The sequence below is a fragment of the Schistocerca americana genome, chromosome 9, assembly GCF_021461395.2.
Source record: "Schistocerca americana isolate TAMUIC-IGC-003095 chromosome 9, iqSchAmer2.1, whole genome shotgun sequence".
In the NCBI taxonomy this organism is placed as follows: domain Eukaryota; kingdom Metazoa; phylum Arthropoda; class Insecta; order Orthoptera; family Acrididae; genus Schistocerca; species Schistocerca americana.
In genome coordinates, this window is record NC_060127.1 from 78,511,064 (window position 1) to 78,538,659 (window position 27,596).

The following is a 27,596-nucleotide window of genomic DNA, read 5'->3' on the forward strand; positions in this document are numbered from 1 at the left end:
ATGTTGGATTATTTCTGAACACTGTTAAGTGCAAATAATTTCCAGCAATTTAACGTGTATTTGTAGCTGAGTAAATAGAGTAAAAATTATGTAATCATAATGTCTGTGATACGAATCTTACTAATAGCAATTATTTTGGTGAGTTTTGTTTCTGTTTTGTATTTGTCATCAAATGGTAATGATAATCTGCCCTTCTGTATAAAGACAAGCTGTTACCAAAAATCTAAATGTTCTTGGCCGATTTATTTCACATTTTTACACAGTTCTCTTAGAAATGTTTTGAAGGACATTGCTACATATTTTTTGTAATTATATATGTGAGGAAAGTTTGTTAACAGAAATCTCGAAAAATTCGTGATCGATTTACTGCAAATTCTTATGTACGGTACTCAAAAAAACAGTTGGATGGGCATAGACTATAATTTTTAATATATGTGGATTATAAGCATATATTTATAACTTACGGGGTAAACATTGTTAGCAAAAACCTCAAAAGTTCTATACCAATTTGCTCGAAATTCTTACTCAATGGGGTTCTCGTTAAAAACTTGGGGGGGGGGGAAATCGTATTTGAAGATTACAAGTCGTCCATTGTTGTTAAGTTCAAAAAGGTATCCTAATGAATGTAATTACTGGTAGCTTAATGCAAATTGTATGAGTCCCGTAAACACAAAATCAGTGGTGAGAAACTTTTTTTTTTTTTTTTTTAATTTCTATTTAAATTTACATTTATTATCAAATGGAGTTGCTATTAAACAAATGTTTTTATCATGACTTTTTATTAAAAATACCATTTTTTATTACTAGTGTTATGAAAACAAAGATTGATAAGGACATGTTAAATGTCATGTTGTTGAATGAAAAAAATTACAGGCATCAATAATACTGTTCCGTCTCTAAAAGTAATAAATACATTTCATTTTCTAACCGGTGTTTCTCATTTTTTTTCACCAAGTTTCGATTTTATTGTGCACACTCTAATATTCATGTGCTTAGTAACTAAACATAGAATATTTCACTTTTACTAAAAAATTTGCAAATACATCCCCCCCCCCCCCCCCCCCCATCTCCTCCTCCACCTCCTGGATTGTGTAATTAGGAATTTGATGTCCAGGTGCTGAGCTTCAAAATAAAATATGAAGAAAATTAGAGAGGATCTTTTCTTATTGATTACAAGGTGAAATTATATCTGTATATTTACAGAATTAAGTAATAAAGGAGAAGTTCCAGTGTCGTTTCGTTTTGGAGTACATATACGCAGTTGATAACATAGTAAAATGTGTCCCTACACTTGAAAAGTATAAAACCAAAGTGTGCACTCATTTATAAATCCAGTAATTCTCTCTCTCTCTCTCTCTCTCTCTCTCTCTCTCTCTCTCTCTCTCTCTCTCTCTCTCTCTTTTAAAATGTTACCCATTGTCTTTTCGATCACAGTCGAGACGCACCTCACGGCCGAGTCCTGTCTCTGCGATGCCTGCTATCGTCATGTGGACCGCAAGGCGAACTGTCCGTCGTACAAAGACAATCGCAAGCGTTACCACCGCACTGGCGGAGGGCTCGGAGGAGCGACTGCAATGTGCGCGGCCCAGGGTTGTGACCAGACTGCATCGCACCATGTCCGTCGGAAGTGGCTCCTGAAGCTGAAGAGGAGCATCATGAACAAGGTACTGGCACTTAGCACACACAGAGGCAGACTTTTACTTGTTCGATCCTTCCTCAACCACCTAGCCCGTTGTAATATGTACATCATTATAAGGTAAGACTGTGATCCCTCAGTGATGTTAAATGCAAAGTGTTGCATTTTCACTGCTGTCGAATGGGATTGCTAAACATGATTCAGCCAGTCTGCAACCTGTTGCTTAAAACAGTCTTCACCACAGAACAAAAACCACAGTACCTATTGATAAAACTGGAGCTGATCCGAGAACAGTATGTCTTGCCGTAATGGCTGGAAGTTTGCAACGCTATTTTTGTTACACAGGGCAAACTCGGACTCCACTGAAACAGCAACATGTAGCTGTACGGATTTGTTTACTGATGAAGTGTTCGTCAATATCCATCTCCCATATTAGTTGAATGAGTGCAGTGGAAGAATGATACTATGACACTGCCAAGCTGTTCACTCAGAGACAACAGTCACTTTACGGTTCTTGCATTAGCCTTTGTTTTGTGTTTTCCATCTTGGTGATTTCATACTACTGGCTTTTCCACTGTTGTGAAGGTATTTTCACAGAAATATACACTATCTGATCAGAACTATCTGAACACCCATATATAATGTGGAATTGACAATTAGATGTCACACGAAGAAGACTCACCAGTTTAAAAAGATAGAGTATTATGGTGTCAGTAGAGAAGCAGTAACACCAGAACAGTTTGCTCTGGAGCTCATCCAACCACAGCTAAACCAGGACCAAGCTGACTTTGTGTACTGGTAAACAGGGACCATTGAGCATTGCAACGGTGGTTGCAAAAAATCGCACGAAATCAGCGGAAATAATCACTTGAGAGTTCCAAAGTGCTACCAGCAGTTGAGGCAGCACAGTGAGTGTACATAGGGAATTGCAGAGATCGGGGTACAGTGGTGGATCAGCCCCTCATAAGCCACGCCATTTACCTTTTCTATGTTAGTCGACGCTCGAGTTGGTGTAAAGAGTGATGCCAGTGTACAGCGGATGACTGAAAACTAGTAATTTTGAGTGACGGCTCACGTTATATCCTGTGCCATTCTGATGAAATGAAATGGTTTGGGTTCGGTGAATGCCCGAACAATGTTACCTGCCGTCATGTTCAGTGCCGACACTGAAGTAAGTGGATGTGATGTTAAGGTATGGGGATCCTTTTTGTGGTGAAGATGTGGTCCCTTTATAGTGCTTTAGAGAATGCTAAATGTAGAAATATAGGAACACATTTCAAAGCATTTTGTACTGCGTGTGGTAAAGGAACAGTTTAGAGATGGTGGTTGTTCTTTTATCTGCATGAAAGTGTACTGTATCACAAAGCAGCATCTGTGAGACAATGGTTTGTGGACAGTAATATTCGTGAAATGGTCTGGCCTGCTCAGCCCTCAGCCAAATGCATGGAACACCATTGGGATGAGTTAGACCATCAACTTTGCTCCATGCCCCATCACTACCTTCTCTGCTCCCCGCTCTTCAAGAAGAATGGGCTGCAATTCCTCCACAAACATTCAGACAGCTTATTGAGAATGCCCCCAGCGGATTTCAAGCCATCATAAAGGCTCGGACCCACCGCATATAAATGTTCACTAATAGGTATGCAGGTACTTTTGAGCAGATAGTGTAAGCAATTACGGCAACAAATCAAATAAACCATAATTACGTTCAAAATATCCACGGGTGTGCTGCCGGTCTATAGTGTCCAACGGGCACAATATTTCGGCGATCATACATGTCGCCATCATCAGGTGAACTGACGGACTGAGCTCCTGTGAACGTGCCGGCACGGAGATCCGTACGCTATGGCTGCTCAGAGGGAACTGGGTTCGGTCGCGGCGGCGGCCGATTTAAATACCCTCCCCCCGCGGCGCGCTCCCTCCGCCGTCCGCACCCCGCGCCACGGTCGCGCGGTGGAACAGATTGCGACGGCGTCCGAGATGACGTCGGAGTGATGGCTCTGTCCGCCGTGGTCGTCACAACTATACGTTTGCTCGATTTACTCTTGATTAACCCAATCGCTGGTTCCCAAGCCTTGCTAAGATTATAGCCACAGTCACGGTTTATGAGGTCGTCATTGGTGCGAATTTCGATGGCCTCTCTAACAACGCTGTCCCAGTATCTCGACGTCTGTACCAGAATCCTCGTGCGGTCATATTCCATGGCGTGATTTTCCGACAAACAATGTTCAGCGACCGCCGACTTGCTCGGATACATCAGGCGAGTGTGCCTCTGGTGTTCACGGCATCGATCCTCGACGGTACGCATCGTCTGACCAATATACGACTTGCCACATTGACACGGAATCTGGTACACGCCGGCCTTCCTCAAACCGAGGTCATCTTTGTGCTCCCCACCAGTGCACGAGTTTTATTTGGAGGACAAAACACAGTTCCGACCCGGTGTTTCTTCAGAATGCGACCGTGGCGCGGGGCGCGGACGGCAGAGGGAGCGCGCCGCGGGCGGAGGGTATTTAAATCGGCCGCCGCCGCGACCGAACCCAGTTCCCTCTGAGCAGCCATAGCGTACGGATCTCCGTGCCGGCACGTTCACAGGAGCTCAGTCCGTCAGTTCACCTGATGATGGCGACATGTATGATCGCCGAAATATTGTGCCCGTTGGACACTATAGACCGGCAGCACACCCGTGGATATTTTGACTATCAAATACGCCGGGAGAAACTCAAGAATCACATCATAATTACGTTATTAATCCAAAATGAGCTGCTGGAGACTTGAGGTTCCTCATACCGAAATACGCAGAAAATATTCCTGACAAACCTCTGAAACTCAGTTGAGATTAGTTCAGGTTCTCCCCGTATATGACGCACTCGGACATCTGCTGGATGCTTGTGCTCTTCCTTATCATTTGGCACAACAGTTTTGTATTTATGTGTAAGAAAAAGTGAAATTTGGATATTATAGAGTATTTCTTGTTCCTGTTAAATGGTTTTTAGCTTAAAAGATAATCATGCAAGAACTGATGTTATCTGAGGGAATAGTGGAGAGTTTCTGGAGTGCCGGGGTTGAAATATCTGTTTGACTGTTTAGATTTAAGTTTCCTGTGCTTTTTCTGAATCACTTAAGGTAAATGCAATGATGGTTCTTATGAGAAGGTCACCACCAATTTCCTATCCCCTTGTTCCATTGTTGTCCCTTAGCTTGTGCTCATGACTATATACCTATGGTATGTTAAATTCTTGATTTTCTTTCCTTCTCTAGTTTAGTAACCAAACGATTCTAGTCAGACCCAGAGCATACCAATTGCAAAATACTGTTGTCTGGGTTGTTTTTTCGTTAATGATGATATTATATGTGACACTTAAGGAAGGCTCTGTGCAGTGTTGAAACACTTCATAGTATGTTCTCTCTATTTTCATTTGCTGTTGACATGTGGCTTAATTTTTAAGCCTATAGAACACGAAGAAAACATTAAAGTTTCTCTCAGGTCACATCACTACATCCTCTTACTGTGTTTTGCTCAAAAGTCTTATCTTAAATTCACTTTAGTGAGGGCATCCTTGTGATTAGGAAAAGCATCAGTTGACATGTACAGTTGACCAAGTACTGCAGGAAAAAGGTTTGTATGTCAATCTTTCCATCCTTCATAGAGCCCTGAAGGAGGAAGCTACTGGTTGCACACTTTTACTCAGCTCCTACGTGATTTGTGAAAGTAGTCTAACTTCATACCATTCCAGAATGTTTAAGCTTGTTGCCAGCCTCAGCTATGTAACAGTATTGTGCAACATAACAGTAAGTAACCATTGTGGATGCAGTGTTGTTCCGTGTTTTGCGATATTGTTATAGTTAATATTATTTACATGAAATGAGCAAAGAAGCTGTACTTGGTCCCTCTAGTGACTTTTGTGTCATTTCCATAACACATTAATCCATTACATGCTGTGGGAGGGGGAGGTAGGGCTTGTCTCAGCAGGCAATGTGCTACGAGCTGATCACAAGCTTCCGCTCCTGGCATCCTCTGGGCAGGGGCCAAGTAAAAGTGCACGATCAGTATGTGAACATCTAGAACTCTACACACATTTAACAAGAAATCTGAATAACATGTTCAATGAGCAGAGAGAACTTAGAAATAATAAATGTATTGAGCACTTAGACAAAATTCTTATTGGTGACAGATAATTCAGGACAAAAGGAACACTTGAGAATGAGTTATTGCTCGAAACTGACGGCAGTAAATAAAATATAGAAAAGCAGCTCTGGTGGATTAATATTTACAATACTATGCAATTCATACAATTTCTTAAGGTTGCGGAACAGCATACACAAGAAATATACAAAAAGAGTATTTCCTTTTCTATATAACATTTCTCAACTTTGTCCCAATGGTAATTTAATGTAAATACTCTCATTTTCAAGTGACTGATAATGAAAATTATAAACATTATTTTTATTTAAAAAAGTGATTCAGTATTTAATCAACATTTCCATTTATTAATAAATGTAGAAGTTTCTTAATGTATGTATTACAGCTTTTAGCTAATGTGTGTCAGTACAGATTTCATATAGTTAATTATAGGAAGGATATTTATTATTTTTATGGTTTTTCATATGTCACGAGAGTGCTGTCTTTGTGTTTTTAAAAAACATACTGTGGCTTGAGTTGTACCAACATTCATCTAGAAAATAGTACTGCGAGTGGTGGACAGCCAAACCTAGAATACTAACCAATCAGTATAGCTACTAATCCCTATCGAGAAGTATGAAAGTTGGGCACCTCAGTCTTTTACATGTACCTATCACTTTTCTCATGAACAGAAGCAGAATGTGAAAACTACTTTTTACGTATCATATACACTGTTCAAATTGTTTATGGGAATATAGTTGGGTTTAAATAGCGGAGCACAGTCAGGTCACACTACATTAAGCATTTTGAGAACCATAATGGAGGTTACCTGTTGAAATATCATCTGGTAAGAGTATTTTGTGTTGGCTGCATTCCCATGTGCTGTTTGGATATAAGTTGGATGTAAAATTTTCTGATATTGGAGATATGTACCATAGAGATTTGTTATAATTTATGTCTACAGGTCCCTGTTGACACGGACAAGCCCCAGGCCCACTTCGCACTTTGTTCGCAACATTTCTCATGGGTAGACTTCTACATGGTGTGTGGTATCTGCAATCGGAGGCTCGTACGTGCTCACATGTACGGTTTGGGCAATGCGGAAGCCAGAGAACTCAATGCGGCACTGACCCGAGACGGCATTCCTGCGCGTGTCAGCTCAGAGCGCTTTCTGTGCAAGCTGTGTCGGTACTATGCCAGTCTGCGAGCCAAATGTCGTAACCCAAGTAACCTCACTGGCAACCAAAAGATGTTTTTCGATAGCTATAGGAAAAGGTAATTGTGTGCTTTCTGTTGTTCTCTTTCTCATTGTGTATTCATGAAGTTATGATAAGAGCATTTCAGATTTTTTTTTATGATGTATATGAAATTTCGTGATAGTACAATTACGTCTAATTCAGTTTCAGTATATGGTATATGCCTCTACCTCCTGTATGCTTGCTCTTCTTTGTTGCCCCCCTCCTTCCAATCTTACCCCAGTGGAATTTAGAAGCTACACAATTTTATGTTCTGCTTAATGAGACTATTATGAATTTTAGAAGAAACAAAATCTGGCAGATAAGATCTTTCTTTAATTCAGAGGGTAGTTTCTGTTCATGAAGGAGCAAGTTACCGCGCAATAAACAGCTCCATACATTCAGTTCATTCATTCACTCATTATTTTCTGTAAGTCCTGTCCTGAAGAGGACCTTTCAGGGATGTGAAATAACTCAAGTTACACATTAACAGGCAGAAGCAGTAACTGCTGGCTGCTTCTGTAAAGTACACGAACAACAAATATGACTAGTGATAATCTACTCACACTTCTAGATCAGTACATTAGGAGAAAAAAAAACTACTTTGGAATGAGCTACTGCTCTTCCTCCTCCTCCTCCTCTCATCTGTTGTTTTTCATCTCATACTTCAAATAACCTTTTTCTATTCACATAGACAACTGTCAGCTCTCTATATACTGGTAAAATCAGAATCTATCTGATATAAATATTCATTAGGTAGAATTTACATTCTGAGACCAGATATTGAGCTACGCCACCAGTCCGAGAAGTTTAGAGATTAGTTAACACTACGACTACTGTGGATGAGTTAACTCGTCATGTTTTGCTGCTCCCCACTTGCTGAGGGCGTGTTCAAATGTCGCCACTAGGTTTTCCTGAAGTGGTTTTGACATGTTTACACATTCCATTCCGCCAACAGTCTCACTGCGATGGATGAGATATTCTGTATCTCAGCAAATAAAAAAGTTTTGAATATTTATCATGCAACATACGTGCCTCTTTGAGTGCTACAATTTGCAAAAATCTCTTTTTATTATGTTGAACTGTTTACGAAATATGACAGTTGTTATGACCATATGATTCCCAATGCACAGCAATGGAATTGGGTGCACTGTGCTCGAACATCTGCTGGATATAAAAACCAGTAACTTGAGAATGAAATGTGTAGTTCTGGTCTCAATTTTAAATAAAATTTCTACATCTTATCTACATCTCATACACAGCAGTGTATAAGGTAGAATTAGTCATACACAATGCTAATGAAAATAAGTTTGTTCCTTATTGAGTGAAGGTATCGAACTGTACGATGCACAAAACACAAACCTTTTCACCGAATAGTTTTCTTAAAATCCAATGACAAGTATTTCATAGCAGCCAGAACGTCATCTCAGCACAGGTAACAGCATTAGGCAGGCAGAACAGTGACAAAAAAGCCGTGCTCATCACAGAATGTAGAGAGCACATCTGTAGCAGTGAAAGGGTTAATTTAAAAGTGGAGAAAAATTAAAATAATGGTTTTAATGTGTCATATGATCTACATAGCCTCCCACCACTTGAATACAACACACAAATCATTCGTACAACAATGTTAAAATGTCAGAAAAGTGCTTCGTAATATTGTTCAACTCTCCTGTTGGTTATTTCATCAAAATGTTGATTCTTCATGTGCATTTCTGCACTTCGTCATTTTGTGGTAGGTCTACATTGTCAGCACCAAGTCTTATTAACCATAATGATTTTTCCCAGGAAAGTATTGTACTCATTTTGCATTTCAGTTGAACTGCACAGGCATCCACGGTCATTGTTTTTGTTCAGGAGGTGATGCGTGTGCGACAAACATTCCACTCCACAGATTTTTACTTTCTTCAATACATTCTGAAGAATGTCTTGAGTGTCAACACTACGACGACGTGCTACAGCCACACATCACAACTTAACACTGCGTGGTCGAATACGCATTTCTTTTTCACACTTCTTAGTTCAAGCTGTCACTGTAGTAACTGTGCTTACATCACTCATATGCCGGGATTAACATCAGTCTTCGAACTGTTTGGATGGATGGTATATATTGGAAGACTGGCTAATGAAGCATACATTTACTTTGTTTTTTAACATTTGGGGTTTTCAGTTTCGTGCTTGACTTCCACCAGCAACCTATTATAGACTTTTGCCCTGGAATATTAAAGACTCCATTCTGAATCATAGACAGAGATGCTTACTAACTGTGAAGATGATTTCCACTTCTTGTATTGTGCTTGTGAATTGCCGAGTTCATCCTAAATTAACTCTTGTTATTATCCACAAATACCTTTAGGGAGTATATGTACTGACATGAAAGTACAAGAGTCCCTAAGTCCATGAAGAAGCTTCTGCAAGATGTTAGCACACAGTAACGGAAGAGTTGTTACGTAAAATACATGAAAAGTGTATTCACAGTTGTGAATATTGACAACGATCTGCTGTATAATGGGATGATGACAGTTAAAATTTGTGCCGGACCAGGGCTCAAACCCACAATAAATGGGAAATCCAGACTCGTGTCACGATCCGACACACATTTTCATTGTTATCATCCCATTAGACAGCTGATGATTGTCCATATTCACAACTGCAAATATTTTTTTATCTGCAATGAAATCCCGCTTTTACACCTTTCAAGAGACTCGAAAAAATGATGTAAATGTGGGAAATAATGTTTAAGCAGTAAAAGCTACGTATGGGATCCCCCCCCTTGCAGTTTCGCACTTTATGTATGACATATGTACATAATAGGCATCAAAATACTTGTCAAGGTCTTGCTTATAATTTTTTTTCTCCCCATACTTAGCACAACAAATTTCAAGAATTTATTCTTGTTGTCGAGTGCAAATATTTTCACAAGTATTTTGTTTGGTGTTTGCATATGTGTTGTTCTGCATAATTTTGAGGCTATCGGCTACTGTGCATGCTCAGTTATCTAGAAAACCATGCACACACAAACTATCATCACATTGCTTGTTTGTCAAACATTGCAAAAAATACATGTGTAAATATTCACACACTACAGCGAGAATAAAATCTCAAAACACATCATGCTGAGTACAAACAAATACATAACTGATGCTGTGTTTAAACCAAAAACTTGACAATGCAGTGTGAGCAAAGGTGTCAGCTAGCACTACAAGTGGCCAAACTACAAAACACACTAATATGATTCGAATAATACAAAAGTGTCATGACATTGACAACAATCATGAAAATGCATATGTGCTGTAGAGACAGTTTGGAAATGACTGTGGTGGGTCCTGATACCTTTATTCAAATAAACCTAATTACTTCCACCAGCCACCAAGCTGAGTGGCAGTTAGTTGCGGCAGGAGATAAAACGTGAATTGTTCAGACTTTTACCCAGTTACCGGTTCAGATCTGTCAAGTAGAACATGCTGGTGTCAAGAAACTTAACCACATAATGTTTGTAAATGCTGCTTTATGGCCAGTGCCCTCGGTTATGTCATTTCTTTTCTCCATGAACATTTTTTCGTGAAGTATAAACTGCAGGAAAATTACAATCTGTTAACGTAAACTTGGGTGCAAGTTAATTTTGTGAACAGAGGAAATTTGATTGAACATAAGAAATGTCTTAAATGCCAGGGGAACATTAATTCTGAGAACATAAAAGAGGGGTCATACTATATTTCATAATGGCTGTAGTCATTGTAGTCCCAAAGGAACTTTGCATCATAATTCTGAACAACCCAGGCACAGAAATATCATATAATTATGATGTAAACGAGTCCCTACAGCCCAGACACCACTTTTGCGCAGTTACTTCACCATTGGATGAATATTGACTGTTTTAGTTATAAAAGAATAAAATTCTGTTCCAAAAGCTGCTACTTATTCAGTAGCATTGTTAACCAAATAAATAATGAATCAGTAAATAATGTTTCTGTGCTTTATCCAGCACATTTGCTCCTGCTTGTTATGTTTTCAGTTGAGAAAGCAATGGTGAATAAGATACTTTTCAGCTCTGAATATAAGAAGGCTCATGCATCCCTTATTACTTTTCACCTCTGTACTTATTTCAGAGATTCCAATCCTCAGATTATACTGATTATCAAGCAACAATAATGAACTTTGAACTGCTTTTTGTAGCGAAATTCTTAAATTTACAATTTTTATACCAAACTATGCTTTTGTTGCTTTACATAGTAACAGCTGAATTCTAGTATGTATTTATGAGGGTGCCATATTTGAGCGAGCTACACATCACTCATCTCTTACACAGGATACTGCAGTATCATGACATTGAGGTGCCGTCTGGCTCGGAAAATGAAGAGGGGCCTCAGCAATCTAAGGAATCTAGCGGGCAAAATGCGCAGCAACAGTCCTCGTCGACAGGCCAGCCAAAGCCAAAGCGCAGGCGCACCAAGGCAGACAGCTCGACAACGAAGGAGACCCAGGAAACTGCACCGAAGAGTGGAGATTCGACAGCTAACAACAGTACACGATTAGATGACAGTGATGGAATCACGGATGGTACGGCCCAGCAAGGCAGTGGGGCTGTGATGATGGATTACAGCAATCTGGCCACGTTTGGAAACAACCTCACTGTAAGTGGCGACACAAATTGCAGCTTCATGTTGTCCTGATACCAGTGAGTGCTTTCCATTATGCCACTTATGGTAGATAACTATCCTGCTGAAACACAAAGTAGCAGATTGGTGTAAAATATAGAACTGTGATAAAAAGATACACACAGACTTGTGCACACGAGATGAAAATATGAGAGTCATTCTAAAATTAAATAAGGTTTGTTTCTCCTAATAATGAAATATAACTTGTTTTACAGCATACTGTTTTTCCCATGCAGTCATTGTTCAAATTTAAAAGTTTATCTTGGCTTCCTCAAGCTTTCCAATGCCCTCTGCCTCCAAAGTTGGTGCATAGTTATCAAATTACCCACCAACGTCCTCTGTCATATCGTTGTCATTTCCAGAGGGCTTTGTGCCCAAAAAATCCTACAATTTCAGAAAAAGATCATAACAACTTGGGGCCAAATCCTGGCTATAAGGTAAATGTTCAAAAACTTCCCATTTAAACTGTGGAAGCAAATACTTTATCAATGCAGCAGAAAGTGAGTGAATGTTGTGAAAAAACTTTCTTTTTAATGGTACACGACAGTTGGTGAAGGGTCTGACAGTAGGCCTATTTCTCCGTCAGGCATAAAGTCGATGAGTAGGAGGCACTTTCAATCTCAAAGCACAGAGGCATCATCATTTTGTGACTGATGCCACTTCGTTTACTGGCTTTTTCTTTCTAAATTTTAAAGGGAAGCCCAGGTCTCATCACCAGTAACAGTGCAGTTCAAAAATTCCTGGCCTTCCTTGTCGTTCTGAGTAAGTAAAGTCAAAGTGCAATGGTGTTTTGGTCACAAAACTAAATTATTTTCAAAAGATCATTACTATTAACAATACTTTTGTGAGATTGTAATGTTGAATATGTAAGTTACCAATAATTAGACACACAACCAGCAACCCCCCACCTCCTCCCTCCGTGCCTCGCTGAAAAAGAAAGTAGCCTTAATGCATGACACAATGTAGTGGAGTTTGACAACCTGTGGGATGAAAGTGTGAACATCATCTTCCTCACTTTGTCACCCCACTACACACATGCTTCATACCGTGCATCTTACGATAAGAAAATGGAGACACATCATGTGTTTACCCTATTATAAAATGAATTTTTTTCCCAAATTCAGCATTTGAAAAATACATTGTTGTCTTATATTCACAAATTAAACTACTGCTGCTGAAGTCCGTATTCTTAATTGTTTAATAGACTGATAAATGGGGTCCATCTTAGATTAACAAATAAAGCTTTGGGGTTGGCGTAAATTTACAGACGTAGCTTTCGCTATTGAGATCACATGCAGATTTATTTTGAAAAATTCAGAAAGGTAGAGCTGGGCAAATTACACTCAAATTTGAATGGGCTCGAGATACAGTGAAGTGCTTCATATGGTATCGACCATGCTGGTACAGTCATGTTACAGTTGACTTGGACGGTACTAGTGCAAGGGATACATGAGAAATTAGGAACTGTGGGAATCTTTGCCACATACTTCAGTTTTTTATGGACTTCTACCATGCTTAAACCGCAGTTTAATTGAATCCATTTGTAGTCAGAATTGAATTACTTTAAAATTGCACAAATACTCAACAATAGTGTACATTTCTGCAGGATATGGTAAAAGTCTAGATAGGGGCCTGTGCCAAACTTACCTGTTTTGTGCAGCAATGTTATCAACAATTGCCATGAGGTACGATGGGAACAAAAGAGGTTGTCAGCAGCTGGTTCTATGCGCCCAATGAGAGTGCAGCAGGCATACGATATGTTTGGAAGCGAGAGACATTGTTACATTCTTATGTCAGCATAGAAGTGAAATCTACTATGTATATGGGAGCTGGGGTGGTAGAGAAACAGTCGTGTTCTCAGATCCCACCACAACCACAACTTTGACAAGTTGTAGCATTTTCGAAAGAAACGGCCAAATATTTGTGGCAACAGAAATATAAATTTTGCAGCTGTGCTATTGGGATGATGGTGGTGGTGATTCAGAATAGTGATACCACAGGCGACAGCCTTAGTAAGCAAAACGGTAATGAAGGTAAACAGTATTATAAACCTTTTCTTTTTATTTGTCCTTGTATTATCAGAATTAGACAGTCAATAGATGGCATAAGTTTAGAAATATATATATAAAAACAAAGGTGATGTGACTTACCAAATGAAAGTGCTGGCAGGTCGACAGACACACAAACATACACACAAAATTCAAGCTTTCGCAACAAACTGTTGCCTCATCAGGAAAGAGGGAAGGAGAGGGAAAGACGAAAGGATGTGGGTTTTAAGGGAGAGGGTAAGGAGTCATTCCAATCCCGGGAGCGGAAAGACTTACCTTAGGGGGAAAAAAGGACGGGTATACACTCGCGCACACACACACATATCCATCCACACATATACAGACACAAGCAGACATATTTAAAGACAAAGAGTTTGGGCAGAGATGTCAGTCGAGGCAGAAGTGCAGGGGCAAAGATGTTGTTGAATGACAGGCGAGGTTTGAGTGGCGGCAACTTGAAATTAGTGGACATTGAGGCCTGGTGGATAACGGGAAGAGAGGATATATTGAAGAGCAAGTTCCCATCTCCGGAGTTCGGGTACGTTGGTGTTAGTGGGAAGTATCCAGATAACCCGGACGGTGTAACACTGTGCCAAGATGTGCTGGCCGTGCACCAAGGCATGTTTAGCCACAGGGTGATCCTCATTACCAACAAACACTGTCTGCCTGTGTCCATTCATGCAAATGGACAGTTTGTTGCTGGTCATTCCCACATAGAATGCGTCACAGTGTAGGCAGGTCAGTTGGTAGATCACGTGGGTGCTGTCACACGTGGCTCTGCCTTTGATCGTGTACACCTTCCGGGTTACAGGACTGGAGTAGGTGGTGGTGGGAGGGTGCATGGCACAGGTTTTACACCGGGGGCGGTTACAAGGGTAGGTGCCAGAGGGTAGGGAAGGTGGTTTGGGGATTTCATAGGGATGAACTAAGAGGTTACGAAGGTTAGGTGGACAGCGGAAAGACACTCTTGGTGGAGTGGGGAGGATTTCATGAAGGATGGATCTCATTTCAGGGCAGGATTTGAGGAAGTCGTATCCCTGCTGGAGAGCCACATTCAGAATCTGATCCAGTCCCGGAAAGTATCCTGTCACAAGTGGGGCACTTTTGTGGTTCTGTGGGAGGTTCTGGGTTTGAGAGGATGAGGAAGTGGCTCTGGTTATTTGCTTCTGTACCAGGTCAGGAGGGTAGTTGCGGGATGCGAAAGCTGTTGTCAGGTTGTTGGTGTAATACTTCAGGGATTCCGGACTGGAGCAGATTCGTTTGCCACGAAGACCTAGGCTGTAGGGAAGGGACCGTTTGATGTGGAATGGGTTGCAGCTGTCGTAATGGAGGTACTGTTGCTTGTTGGTGTGTTTGATGTGGACGGACCGGTGAAGCTGGCCATTGGACAGGTGGAGGTCAACATCAAGGAAAGTGGCATGGGATTTGGAGTTGGACCAGGTGAATCTGATGGAACCAAAGGATTTACTGTCCTACACTCGTACTCTCTGCTGGAAGTATCACTTTGCCACGAAGAAAAATGATCCTAATCCTACCCCTAATGATCCAACTCCCCAAGACACTATCCAAATTGAACCCTGCCTGGAACAGGTCCGTCCTCCGTCACAGCGGGACCCACCTCCTCTTCCTCAAAATCACCCTCTCCAAACCTTCCAGGAATTTCTGACTTCCAGCCTTGCCTCTCAATCCTTCTTAAAAAACCTTAATCCTACTCCCAACATCACCACTGCTGAAGCCCAGGCTATCCGTGATCTGAAGGCTGACCGGTCCATCGTCATTCCTCCGGCGGACAAGGGTTCCACGACCGTGGTACTTGATCGTTGGGAGTATGTGGCTGAGGGACTGCGTCAGCTTTCAGACAACACCACATACAAAGTTTGCCAAGGTAATCCCATTCCTGATGTCCAGGCGGAGCTTCAAGGAATCCGCAGAACCTTAGGGCCGCTACAAAACCTTTCACCTGACTCCATCAACCTCCTGAACCCACCGACACCCCGCACCCCTACCTTCTACCTTCTTCCTAAAATTCACAAACCCAATCATCCCGGCCGCCCCATTGTAGCTGGTTACCAAGCCCCCACAGAACGTATCTCTGCCTATGTAGATCAACACCTTCAACCCATTACATGCAGTCTCCCATCCTTCATCAAAGACACCAACCACTTTCTCGAACGCCTGGAATCCTTACCCAATCCGTTACCCCCAGAAACCATCCTTGTAACCATTGATGCCACTTCCTTATACACAAATATCCTGCACGCCCAGGGCCTCGCTGCGATGGAGCACTTCCTTTCACGCCGATCACCTGCCACCGTACCTAAAACCTCTTTCCTCATTACCTTAGCCAGCTTCATCCTGACCCACAACTTCTTCACTTTTGAAGGCCAGACATACCAACAATTAAAGAGAACAGCCATGGGTACCAGGATGGCCCCTTCGTACGCCAACCTATTCATGGGTCGCTTAGAGGATGCCTTCTTGGTTACCCAGGCCTGCCAACCCAAAGTTTGGTACAGATTTATTGATGACATCTTCATGATCTGGACTCACAGTGAAGAAGAACTCCAGAATTTCCTCTCCAACCTCAACTCCTTTGGTTCCATCAGATTCACCTGGTCCTACTCCAAATCCCATGCCACTTTCCTTGATGTTGACCTCCACCTGTCCAATGGCCAGCTTCACCGGTCCGTCCACATCAAACACACCAACAAGCAACAGTACCTCCATTACGACAGCTGCAACCCATTCCACATCAAACGGTCCCTTCACTACAGCCTAGGTCTTCGTGGCAAACGAATCTGCTCCAGTCCGGAATCCCTGAAGCATTACACCAACAACCTGACAACAGCTTTCGCATCCCGCAACTACCCTCCCGACCTGGTACAGAAGCAAATAACCAGAGCCACTTCCTCATCCTCTCAAACCCAGAACCTCCCACAGAAGAACCACAAAAGTGCCCCACTTGTGACAGGATACTTTCCGGGACTGGATCAGATTCTGAATGTGGCTCTCCAGCAGGGATACGACTTCCTCAAATCCTGCCCTGAAATGAGATCCATCCTTCATGAAATCCTCCCCACTCCACCAAGAGTGTCTTTCCGCCGTCCACCTAACCTTCGTAACCTCTTAGTTCATCCCTATGAAATCCCCAAACCACCTTCCCTACCCTCTGGCACCTACCCTTGTAACCGCCCCCGGTGTAAAACCTGTCCCATGCACCCTCCCACCACCACCTACTCCAGTCCTGTAACCCGGAAGGTGTACACGATCAAAGGCAGAGCCACGTGTGACAGCACCCACGTGATCTGCCAACTGACCTGCCTACACTGTGACGCATTCTATGTGGGAATGACCAGCAACAAACTGTCCATTCGCATGAATGGACACAGGCAGACTGTTTGTTGGTAATGAGGATCACCCTGTGGCTAAACATACCTTAGTGCACGGCCAGCACATCTTGGCACAGTGTTACACCGTCCGGGTTATCTGGATACTTCCCACTAACACCAACCTACCCGAACTCCGGAGATGGGAACTTGCTCTTCAATATATCCTCTCTTCCCGTTATCCACCAGGCCTCAATGTCCACTAATTTCAAGTTGCCGCCACTCAAACCTCACCTGTCATTCAACAACATCTTTGCCTCTGCACTTCTGCCTTGACTGACATCTCTGCCCAAACTCTTTGTCTTTAAATATGTCTGCTTGTGTCTGTATATGTGTGGATGGATATGTGTGTGTGCGCGAGTGTATACCTGTCCTTTTTTTCCCCCTAAGGTGAGTCTTTCCGCTCCCGGGATTGGAATGACTCCTTACCCTCTCCCTTAAAACCCACATCCTTTCGTCTTTCCCTCTCCTTCCCTCTTTCCTGATGAAGCAACCGTTGGTTGCGAAAGCTTGAAATTTTGTGTGTGTGTTTTTTTTTTTTTTTTTTTTTTTTAATTGTGTCTATCTACCAGCGCTTTCCTGTTTGGTAAGTCATGGAATCTTTGTTTAAGATGATGAGACTTACCAAACGAAAGCGCTGGCAGGTCGATAGACACACAAACATACACACAAAATTCAAGCTTTCGCAACCAACGGTTGCTGCATCAGGAAAGAGGGAAGGAGAGGGAAAGACGAAAGGATGTGGGTTTTAAGGGAGAGGGTAAGGAGTCATTCCAATCCCGGGAGCGGAAAGACTCACCTTCGGGGGAAAAAAGGACAGGTATACACTCGCGCACACACACCCATATCCAACCGCATGTACACAGACAAAAGCAGACATTTGTCTGGTGTACTATATGTATAATAATGTTAACTTTTTAGGCAGATAGTTTTTCATTAAGAGTGTTTGTAATTTTGATTAGTCTGAATACGTTAAAAAATATTTTTGTAAAGGAGCCTCTTAAAAACGGTGTTGCCGTCTTACACTCGCGTAAATATGATACATCACATATGCTTATATGTCTCATGAAAATGTCTTCTCTGGGTTGTATGTTGTTCATGCTATAGATCAGAAACTGCTTCATTATTAACTTCACAACAATAAGTAAACCAATTGACATCGCAGCGTAACACAGCAGTAACTATGTAATGGCTAATACACTGCTGCAGGACCTTCAGTGTTGTTGTTGGTGGTGGTGGTGGTGGTGGTGGTGGTGGTGGTGGCGGCGGTGGCAGTGGCCAGAGACGGAGCAGTTGCAGTGTGAAGTCTTTTCATTTCCTGCCAGTTCAGGAGCAAGGAGTCCAGCAACTATGTGATCTACAGACAATAAATATAGTGTGATGATGATGATGATGATGATGATGATGAGTCCCATACTCCTTTACAGAGTGTAGGGGAGCGACGCGGGAGATCCGCGTTGCCTTACTAGGCAAGGTCCTAGTGGAGGTGGTTTGCCATTGCCTTCCTCCGACCATAATGGGGATGAATGATGATGATGAAGACGACACAACAACACCTAGTCATCTCGAGGCAGGAAAAATCCCTGACCCCGCCGGGAATCGAACCCGTGACCCCGTGCTCGGGAAGCGAGAACACTACCCGCGAGACCACGAGCTGCAGACACATCTTAATTTGGTAGATTTTAATTGGGAGTGCAGGTTGTGGGTGAACAAAGTATCGCAGTGGGGAAGGAGTAGTGCAGAGAAAGCGTATTTTGTAACAAGTGTGTATAGTTTGCTTTCTTTGCTGAGAAGGAGTGTAGGTAATACTTGTGATGCATTGAAAATTGTTTCATCATTCTATAAAAAAACTAGTTATAATAAGCCGTACCAATTGTGTTATTGACTCGTTAGTTTGTTGTTTAATAAACAAAAGCTAAATGTCATTTATATTTCACCATTTTAGAAACAAGTGTTTGAAGAAAATTCTTTTTCTATGATCAGGTAGACATCAGGTATTACCTAATATCTGGTAGTTCTTGGGGAACAGTGTTCTCAGAAAGATTGGGAACCTCTACTCTAGGTAGAATAATTTTTTTCTGAATGTTTCTTTGGCAGGTAGGTTCCATATAGATCTGTGCAAAGGAGAGCCTGAAAGTTGGAGAAAATCTCATAAATAAAACACTGATACATATTTAAAAAGGAAGAGAGATGCTAATGTCCTTTCCTCAGATCATATCATAGATTTTATTGTAGCTACACATCATCAAATAGAAATAGTTAACACTCGATCAGATGTATAGTTGTGTCCATAAATAGCTGTGAAGGTTGTGCAAGGGTGTTTTATTCTCCCATTTACCTATATTGTTAACAAAATACTGTGAACATGTTGCTTCCTTTTCTTTCAGATTGAGACCTGAAAGCCCACTCACTTCGACATTATGTACCTTGTCCTCCTCCTCCTCTAATAAATACATTGCCAGAGTATTCAACTTCAGTCTTTCGGAATCAAATTACATTGTCTCCTTAGTGCTGTGGGTCTTTTGTGCATGTTTTTGTGGTCTTCAGTCTGAAGGCTTGTTTGATGCAACTCCGGTGTATTCTGTGCAAGCCTCTTCATCTCTGCATGAGTACCGTGGTCCACACGACATAAACTTGCTTACTGTATCTGGTCTCAGTCTTCCTCTATAATTTTTACCATCACACTTCCCTCCATTACCAAACCGACTTTCCTTTTTGCCTTCTCAACCAATACTTTCTTTCAGATGAAAAGGATAAATTGCTGCTCACCACATAGAGTAGACGTTGAGACACAGAAGGCACATTGAAGGAGGTTTTTAAACGTCTAAGTTATTGGACAAAAAAGTCAGTGCCTGCCAGTAACCCAGGGCCTCCTCTTTGTGTTGAGTAGCAATCTATCCTTTTCACATTGTCATTATTTCATTGTGTATTGTATGATACCTTCTTTTAAATATTTTATGAGAAAAAGCTCTTGTCTCCACAATTCAGTGAAGCCCTTCTTCATTAGTTTCCCGATCTACTCATTCAATTGACAGCATTCTTCTTCGCTACCGTGTTTCAAAAGCTTTTGTTCGCTTCTCACCTGAATTCGCTTGTGTATGAGGCTACACTACAAAATAATACTTCGTGAAAAGATTTCCTAACAGCTAAATTTCTGTTGAATGTCATCAGATTTTTCTTATGTGGTAAAGCTTTTCTTGTTATTGTGAATGTGCATTTAATATCATGTTTACTTTTATTTACTTCTTACTGTCAATAAATTTAATGACATTGACCCTTCAAACCAGTAGCTTTTGTGATAGCTCCTTGCTGACTGGTGGTTGTTTACACAGCATTCTGTTATAGGCATGCAGCGTGTTATTTAAATTACTCTAACACAAAAGGTAGTGGTTAAAAATTAATGATTCTTCCAGAAATTGTTAACAATCATCAATTACTGCATTTAAAACACACACAATCACTTAAAATGAACTTAGTGTAGTATACTCTTAGAAAGAGAGTACGGAGTTGGTCTTCTCTTGTGATTTTTCCACAGTTCTGTTAAGAGCTGCAGCCTGGAATTTTGTAAGTGCATATTTCTTTGCCGCTCTGAAATATTTAGTAGCATTCTAAATATTTCCGTCTACCACTTTAAATGTGTTTGTTCTTTCAACGAGAACTATTTGTACTGCACAATTTCTTCTGTTTTGCTCACTTCCTGGCAAAGATTGCCCATCAGCACAGATACGCCTCACTTAACTAACAAAGTAGTGTTGCTCATGGCAGAGGACCAAATTTACCAGTGAGACAGCAGCTGGCAAGTACAGTAATGCTCTCTCTCTCTCTCTCTCTCTCTCTCTCTCTCTCTCTCTCTCTCTCTCTCTGTGTGTAAGCGTGCCCAACTAGTAGGGTCAGTGACAGTTTTATTTCCTTATAACAGGAAGCTAACTTGAAAAATAATTTAATTGTAGTTCGTTTTTCACAGCTATCATAAAATAGTCAAGTTTTTCACTAGTTATAAATACATTTCCTTCTTCTATGTTACTGCTCAACAAAGTTAATTTACATATCCCTATACCTTACTAACAAAACATCTCCCAATAAGACAAGAAAAAAAAACTATTGTCAGTGTTGTTGTTGTGGTTTTCAGTCCTTAGACTGCAAGCTGTTTCATCTCCCAATACCTACTGCAGCCCACATCCTTCTGAATCTGCTTAGTGTATTCATCTCTTGGTCTCCCTCTTCGATTTTTACCCTCCACGCTGCCGTCCAATACTAAATTGGTGATCCCTCGATGCCTCAGAACATGTCCTACCAACAGATCACTTCTTCTAGTCAAGTTGTGCCACAAACTCCTCTTCTCCCCAATCCTATTCAATACCTCCTCATTAGTTACGTGATCTACCCATCTAATCTTCAGCATTCTTCTGTAGCACCACATTTAGAAAGCTTCTATTCTCGTCTTGTCTACACTATTTATCGTCCTTGTTTCACTTCCATACATGGCTACACTCCATACAAATACTTTCAGAAACGACTTCCTGACATTTAAATTTATACTCGATGTTAACAAATTTATCTTCTTCAGAAACGCTTTCCTTGCCATTGCCAGTCTACATTTTATATACACTCTACTTCAACCATCATCAGTTATTTTGCTCCCCAAATAGCAAAACTCCTGTACTACTTTAAGTGTCTCGTTTCCTAATCTAATTCCCTCAGCGTCACACGACTTAATTCGACTACATTCCATTATCCTCGTTTTGCTTTTGTTGATGTCGGAACACGTGAGGCAATACTGACCATACGACTTATCTTTGAAAATAGAGTAAGGAAAGGCAAACATATGTTTCTAGCATTTGTAGACTTAGAGAAAGCTTTTGACAATGTTGACTGGAATGCTCTCTTTCAGATTCTGAAGGTGGCAGGGGTAAAATACAGGGAGCGAAAGGCTATTTACAATTTGTGCAGAAAGCAGTTATAAGAGTCGAGGGGCACGAAAGGGGAGCAGTGGTTGGGAAGGGAGTGAGACAGGGTTGTAGCCACTCCCCGATGTTATTCAGTCTGTATATTGAGCAAGCAGTAAAGGAAACAAAAGAACTGTTCAGAGTAGGTATTAAAATCCACGGAGGTGAAATAAAAACTTTGAGGTTCGCCGATGACATCAGAGACAGCAAAGGACTTTGAAGAACAGTTGAATGGAATGGACAGTGTCTTGAAAGGAGGGTATAAATTATTGTTAAAAAAAGAAAGGTGTCCATGCAGTGTCATGGAATTCATCCTCTCAGTGTCTTTGGCCTGCACTGCAGGCACAACAGTAGTGCTGACTCACCTCAGATAAAATAAGTAAATAATCAGTAAGAACTAAATCTCTGTGAAGGAAAAATTAAATATATTAAATAAAAATTCCATGAAGACACTGTATCTATAAACTTTACGGTAAACTTACAAATCATAGCTAAATGTGACATTACAAGTGATAGGACCAGTGATAGGGGTATATAAGTCCATGTCAATTTTGTGACAATATACGAGTACTTCGCTGGATTATCACCAGGCACTCACAGCTGTTGAGTACATACTGAGGTTCCCGGCTTGAAGCATTAATAGTAGGCCACTGTCCCGGTTCGCTGGGACAGTCTCTATAATCACTTTCGTTTTTGTGCTATTAGGTAACACCACTGAATGCTTGAAACTAAAATGTGACTGTGCTTAACCTTGTGACAAAGGTAGTTCCTACTTCAGTCAGGACCACAGTTTGTATTGCCAAGTAATGCTGCATTTCTCATTTAAAAAATATTCAAGGGAGACAAATATTTTTTTAGGTCACCCCCATACCTGCGTCTACCGGGCCAGTCGGTGGGAGACGACAGTCCTCCGGTGCGAGTAGCAGCCACCACGCCGGCGACGAGGACCAGCCGCCACCTGTCCAGGCCAGCTTCGAGTTCCACGGTGCAGGCGGTGCACCACGGGGAGGTGGGGAGTGGGAGCAGTGCACTGCATCCCTGCAGTTCACGGCTGACACCAAGCGCCTTTTCCAGACTCTGCAGCGGCCCTACGGCTCGCACTCCAGTTTCATGCGCCACCTGCTACTCTTGGAGAAATACTGGCGACAAGGTGACCGTCGGCAATTGCTATATTTGTTTTTATTCCTCTCAGGCGTCCAAACTGATGCAGTTGATATTTTGACAGTGCACCCTTCATCTTCAGGTAATACCTGTAGATTGAGCGTCTTTACCAAAGCACTACTCCTTTATACTCTCTTCAGTCATCGCCCCTTTATTCACTACCTGGCCACATGTTGTGTTGGGTGGAGTGATAGGGGGACAAGACCACAGAATGCCTTGCATGAAACGCAGTCGCTTAGTGCTTCTACCGCCTTTGCTACATCACACTTCCTTCATATAAAATCATTTATACAAAATCAAACAGCGAAAAATCCAGTATCGAATAATGACAATACTATGAAAAGGATAGATAGCTTCTCACCATATAGTGGAGATGTTGAGTCACAGGTAGACCACTAAATTAGTAAGTAGGCCGAAAGCTTACTGATTTAGCAGTCTCTTTGTTGTGCCTATCTGTGACTCAGTGTCGCCACTGTATGGCGAGAAGCACCTGCTTCAAACTTCTCTTTCTCTCCTTCCCCCTCCCCTCCCCCAATCCCTTCCTTCACTATCCAGCCACCTGCATGCCAGATAGAGTGGTGGTGGGAAGAGATGTGGTTGCTGAGTGCCGAGTGTGAACCCATCGCTCAGTGCTTCTGCTGCCCTCTTTGTGCACAGCAGTCACTCTCAGCCAATGCCGAGTGTTGGGTCCCACAATTTACTGAGAGAGAAGCTACTGTGTCTGTTCAAAAAATTACAGAACGTTCATGACATGTTGGAGCAAAATGTGGTTGGCATCCCTGCACACACCTGTGTTTAATGTGTAACTGCTGAAAATTTAATTGTCAGTGTCTGTTAGTTATTGTTCAATGCTGTATTGAGTAGAATGCTGAGTCATGCAGTTCGTGTGTTTCGAGATGGAAGAGTTAGAAGAACAGTGTGTCAGCATTATATATTTTGTGAAACTCAAGAAAATGTTTATAGGGGCACACCAAATGACACAGGAAACATGTGGTGACGAGTGTTACGAATGGTTCACACAGTTTAAAAATGGCTAGACGGACATAAAAGATGACCCTCGTTCAGGACGGCCTTTGACATCTACCGAAGACGCTCATTTCTAGACGTCAGTGAAATTTTGCGTGCAAATCGATGACTGACTGTCAGAGAGATTGCAGAAGAACGTAGTATTTCAGTTGGATCACGTCATGAAATCCTCACACAGCATCTTGGAATACATTGTGTTGCCGCCAAGTTCATCCCATAACTCGTGAGTCAAGAGAAGAAAGACCTTCAACTAGCAATCTATGAAGAACTTCCGGGTCGCACAGATGAGAATGTAATGTTCCTTAAGAGATTCGTCCAGTGATGAAATGTGGGTCTACGTTTAAGATGTTGAGACCGAGGTTCAGTCTTCACAGTGGGTCGGGAAAGGGTCTCCAAGACCAAAAAAAGCTCATCCGGTTAGGTCAGATTTCAAAGCCATACTGATAGTATTCTTTGACTTTGAGGGACATGTTGTGACCCCTGCAAGAAAATGTGAGAAGGAAACAGCCTGAAATGTGGCAAGACAATTCATGGCTCTTGCATCACAATTATGCACCTGCATATTCATCCCTGTTGGTGCATGACTATTGAACAAAAAACAAAACCACTGTGCTGCCTCATCCTCCATACTTTCCAGACCTTACCCCTATGGGCTCTTCCACAGGCTGTGTTCTCAGTTCCATCTGTAACCAGACAAATATTTGTGACAACACAAGGTAAGTTTCGCAGCTGCCTTCTGAGGATGGTGATGATGATGATGATGATGATGATGATGATTACAAATAGTGACGCCACCAACGTACACATAGACTAAGATCACTGAGGATACTTATTGTCCACTATATAGTTTGCTGTGCCTTTTGGCACCAGCTTGTATAAATAATTGTGGTTAATAGCAAGGTGTGTGTTTTGAGACTGGGCTTGTCAGCCTGAAACTGCTAACCACCACAGCTGAATCAGTGCAATTGAGACGGACGAAATTAAAAAATTATCCAGTTTCCTCAGTTGTGGCCCTACTATTCCGTGGCAGCATGCCTCGAATAAGCAAGTGATACCACAGACGTCAGGATAAGTAAACAAACAAAGGCAATGAAGATAAAAAATTAATGTTAACAATTATTTTTGTTTATTTTATTTCTCCATGTATTATCAGAATAGGAGACAGCCAATAAATGGCATAAGTTTAGAATAGGTGTAACATTAACTTTTTAGGCAGTTCTCTTACATCAATAAAAGTTCATAATTTTGATTAGAAAGAATATGTTAAAAAATAATTTTTTTGTGAGGGAGTATCTTGAAAAAGATGGTTGTCTTATTTTCAGGGTGATCTTACTCTCTGACAAATACAGTATATTCATACACACCTGTGAAATATCTTGCTGATCACAGTGTTGTTTTTTTGCAGGTGATCTGGTCCTGTCGCCGCGCGCTTCTCATCGAGCAGCTACGTACGTGTCCAGCGTCCAACATCGTCTCCGTGCCTTCGACTACAATCCTCTTCAGAATAACAGTCGTCCCCAGCAAAAGCCCTTGACATCGTCGCCTAGTGCTTCCGATGTGGCTCGCAGAGGGATGGTAACGGAAACCAACTCAGTCTCGGTTATACCAGTGGGAGTGTCCGGTGAACCAGAGCCCCACGTCTTAGAGTTACCACTCCGTTCACCACCTGCCACAGCCAGTCCATTAGCTGTCCAGGGACAGCACATAGTCAGTCGATCGCCCGGCACCAACGGCGGTATGCGCAAGGTAATTACTTCTTCTTTGATCGTACTTTGACATGTAGTTTTGTTGTACGGTAGTTATAGACCTTAGTCTGTACATTGAGCTAGCCAGGAAGAAATTTGGGAAGGCAGTTAAAGCTTAGGGAGAAGAAATAAAACTTTGAGGTTTTCCAACAGCACAGTAATTCTGTCAGAGGATGCAGAGGATTTGGAACAGCATATGATTTCAACGAGTAGAGTCTTGAAAACAGATAATACGATGGAAAAAAATATAAAATTGGGGTAATGGAATGTACTCAAAACAAATTAAGCAGTGCTGGGGGGAGGGGGGGGGGGGGGATTAGAGACACGGTACACGAGTTTTGCTATGCAGACGACTATCGGTAGCAAACAGAATTTCTGAAAAAACGCACACTTATTCATATCAATTTGAATTTAAGTGATAGGAAGTTTATTGTGAAAAATTTGTTTGGAGTGGCGCCTCGTATGGAAGTTTAATGTGAATGATAAGCAATTCAGACAAGAACAAAATAGAAGATTTTGAACTATTGTCCAGACTACAACCCAAAAGTCTCGGCTTCGATTCACAGTCAAGACTAGTGTTTTTTATTTGTCACTTAGCCTTTCCTTTATCTCTGGCAGTGTTTATCAGTGTTAAATATGTCAAGTTGCTCTTTGCTTCAGAGTTCTCATTTACTGTAGTCCCCTTTAACTAGCTTGGTAAGTCAGATAATGGAAAGAGCATATCAGCTACAAAAGGACAGTGTCTAATAAAGCACTATTGTGCTAAATAAGTGTTTGGGTTAATGGCAGCTTTACCTTAAAAATGACTTTTCAGATGTTTAGGCTGATAGTAGACGTATACTAGGTAAAATTATCTCTGTCAGGATGCTGCCTCTTTTCTCTAAACTTCATGTTAAACTCAACAAACTGCTGTTGTATAGATAATTTATTACAGCTCATCAGTCTTTATGGAAAAGAAACTATAATTGTTTGGATCGGCATTAATCATGTGTTAGAATTGGCTGTGAAAGGTTAGCACTGAGCATCAGTTGCAGCAATATCTTCATGGCAGACCAATCATTTGCATTGAAAATTCTAAGCAGTGGGGTTAAAGAATTCAGTTGAGACAAAACTCAGAAGGAACAACCTGTGCTTTCTACATGGAGAGCTGGCGATGCTGAGAGAACCAGAAACATAAGTTTCTCACTACAAACAACACTAATTTCTTCTCACTTAAGTAGTGACTTCCTTTATTGCAGCATTTAGCAAGTTCATGACAAAAGGCAACAGAGTTAATTTCAATATAAATGGAACAGAAGTAGTTAACCAGTATGGTGAAGTTACACCTACCTGAAAAATGGAAAGGGGAATGTTAAAGTTCGATGCTGCCAAATACATAGATGATGAGATAGTACAGTTGTCATGTACAAGCACAAAAAGAAGTAATAATTTTGACTTTCCATTTTAGTGGTGGTTGTAAATATTTCCCCTGAATTTTTTTTCTCTAAGGCCCTCAAAGAATATTCTTGTGTGGAATATCCCCTGTGAAATCTGGAATACAATTTCAAATTTCTCAGGTTTCACCGTGATAAGCATTCTGATTTTTTTTAAATTAAGATTAAATCTTGAGGAGGAAAGGATGGTAGTCCCTTTTGC

The 27,596-nt window shown here is 41.4% G+C and overlaps 1 protein-coding gene across 1 annotated transcript in view; it reads left to right on the forward strand.

Annotated features, from left to right (window-relative positions):
• LOC124550671 overlaps nucleotides 1-27,596 on the forward strand; it is a 168,425-nt gene that overhangs the window by 97,961 nt on the left and 42,868 nt on the right. The window contains exons 12-16 of the mRNA XM_047125394.1: nucleotides 1,435-1,664; nucleotides 6,724-7,034; nucleotides 11,301-11,625; nucleotides 22,888-23,179; nucleotides 25,622-25,962. Of these exons, the coding sequence (XP_046981350.1) occupies nucleotides 1,435-1,664; nucleotides 6,724-7,034; nucleotides 11,301-11,625; nucleotides 22,888-23,179; nucleotides 25,622-25,962 (1,499 nt within the window). The remainder of the gene's footprint in view (nucleotides 1-1,434; nucleotides 1,665-6,723; nucleotides 7,035-11,300; nucleotides 11,626-22,887; nucleotides 23,180-25,621; nucleotides 25,963-27,596) is intronic.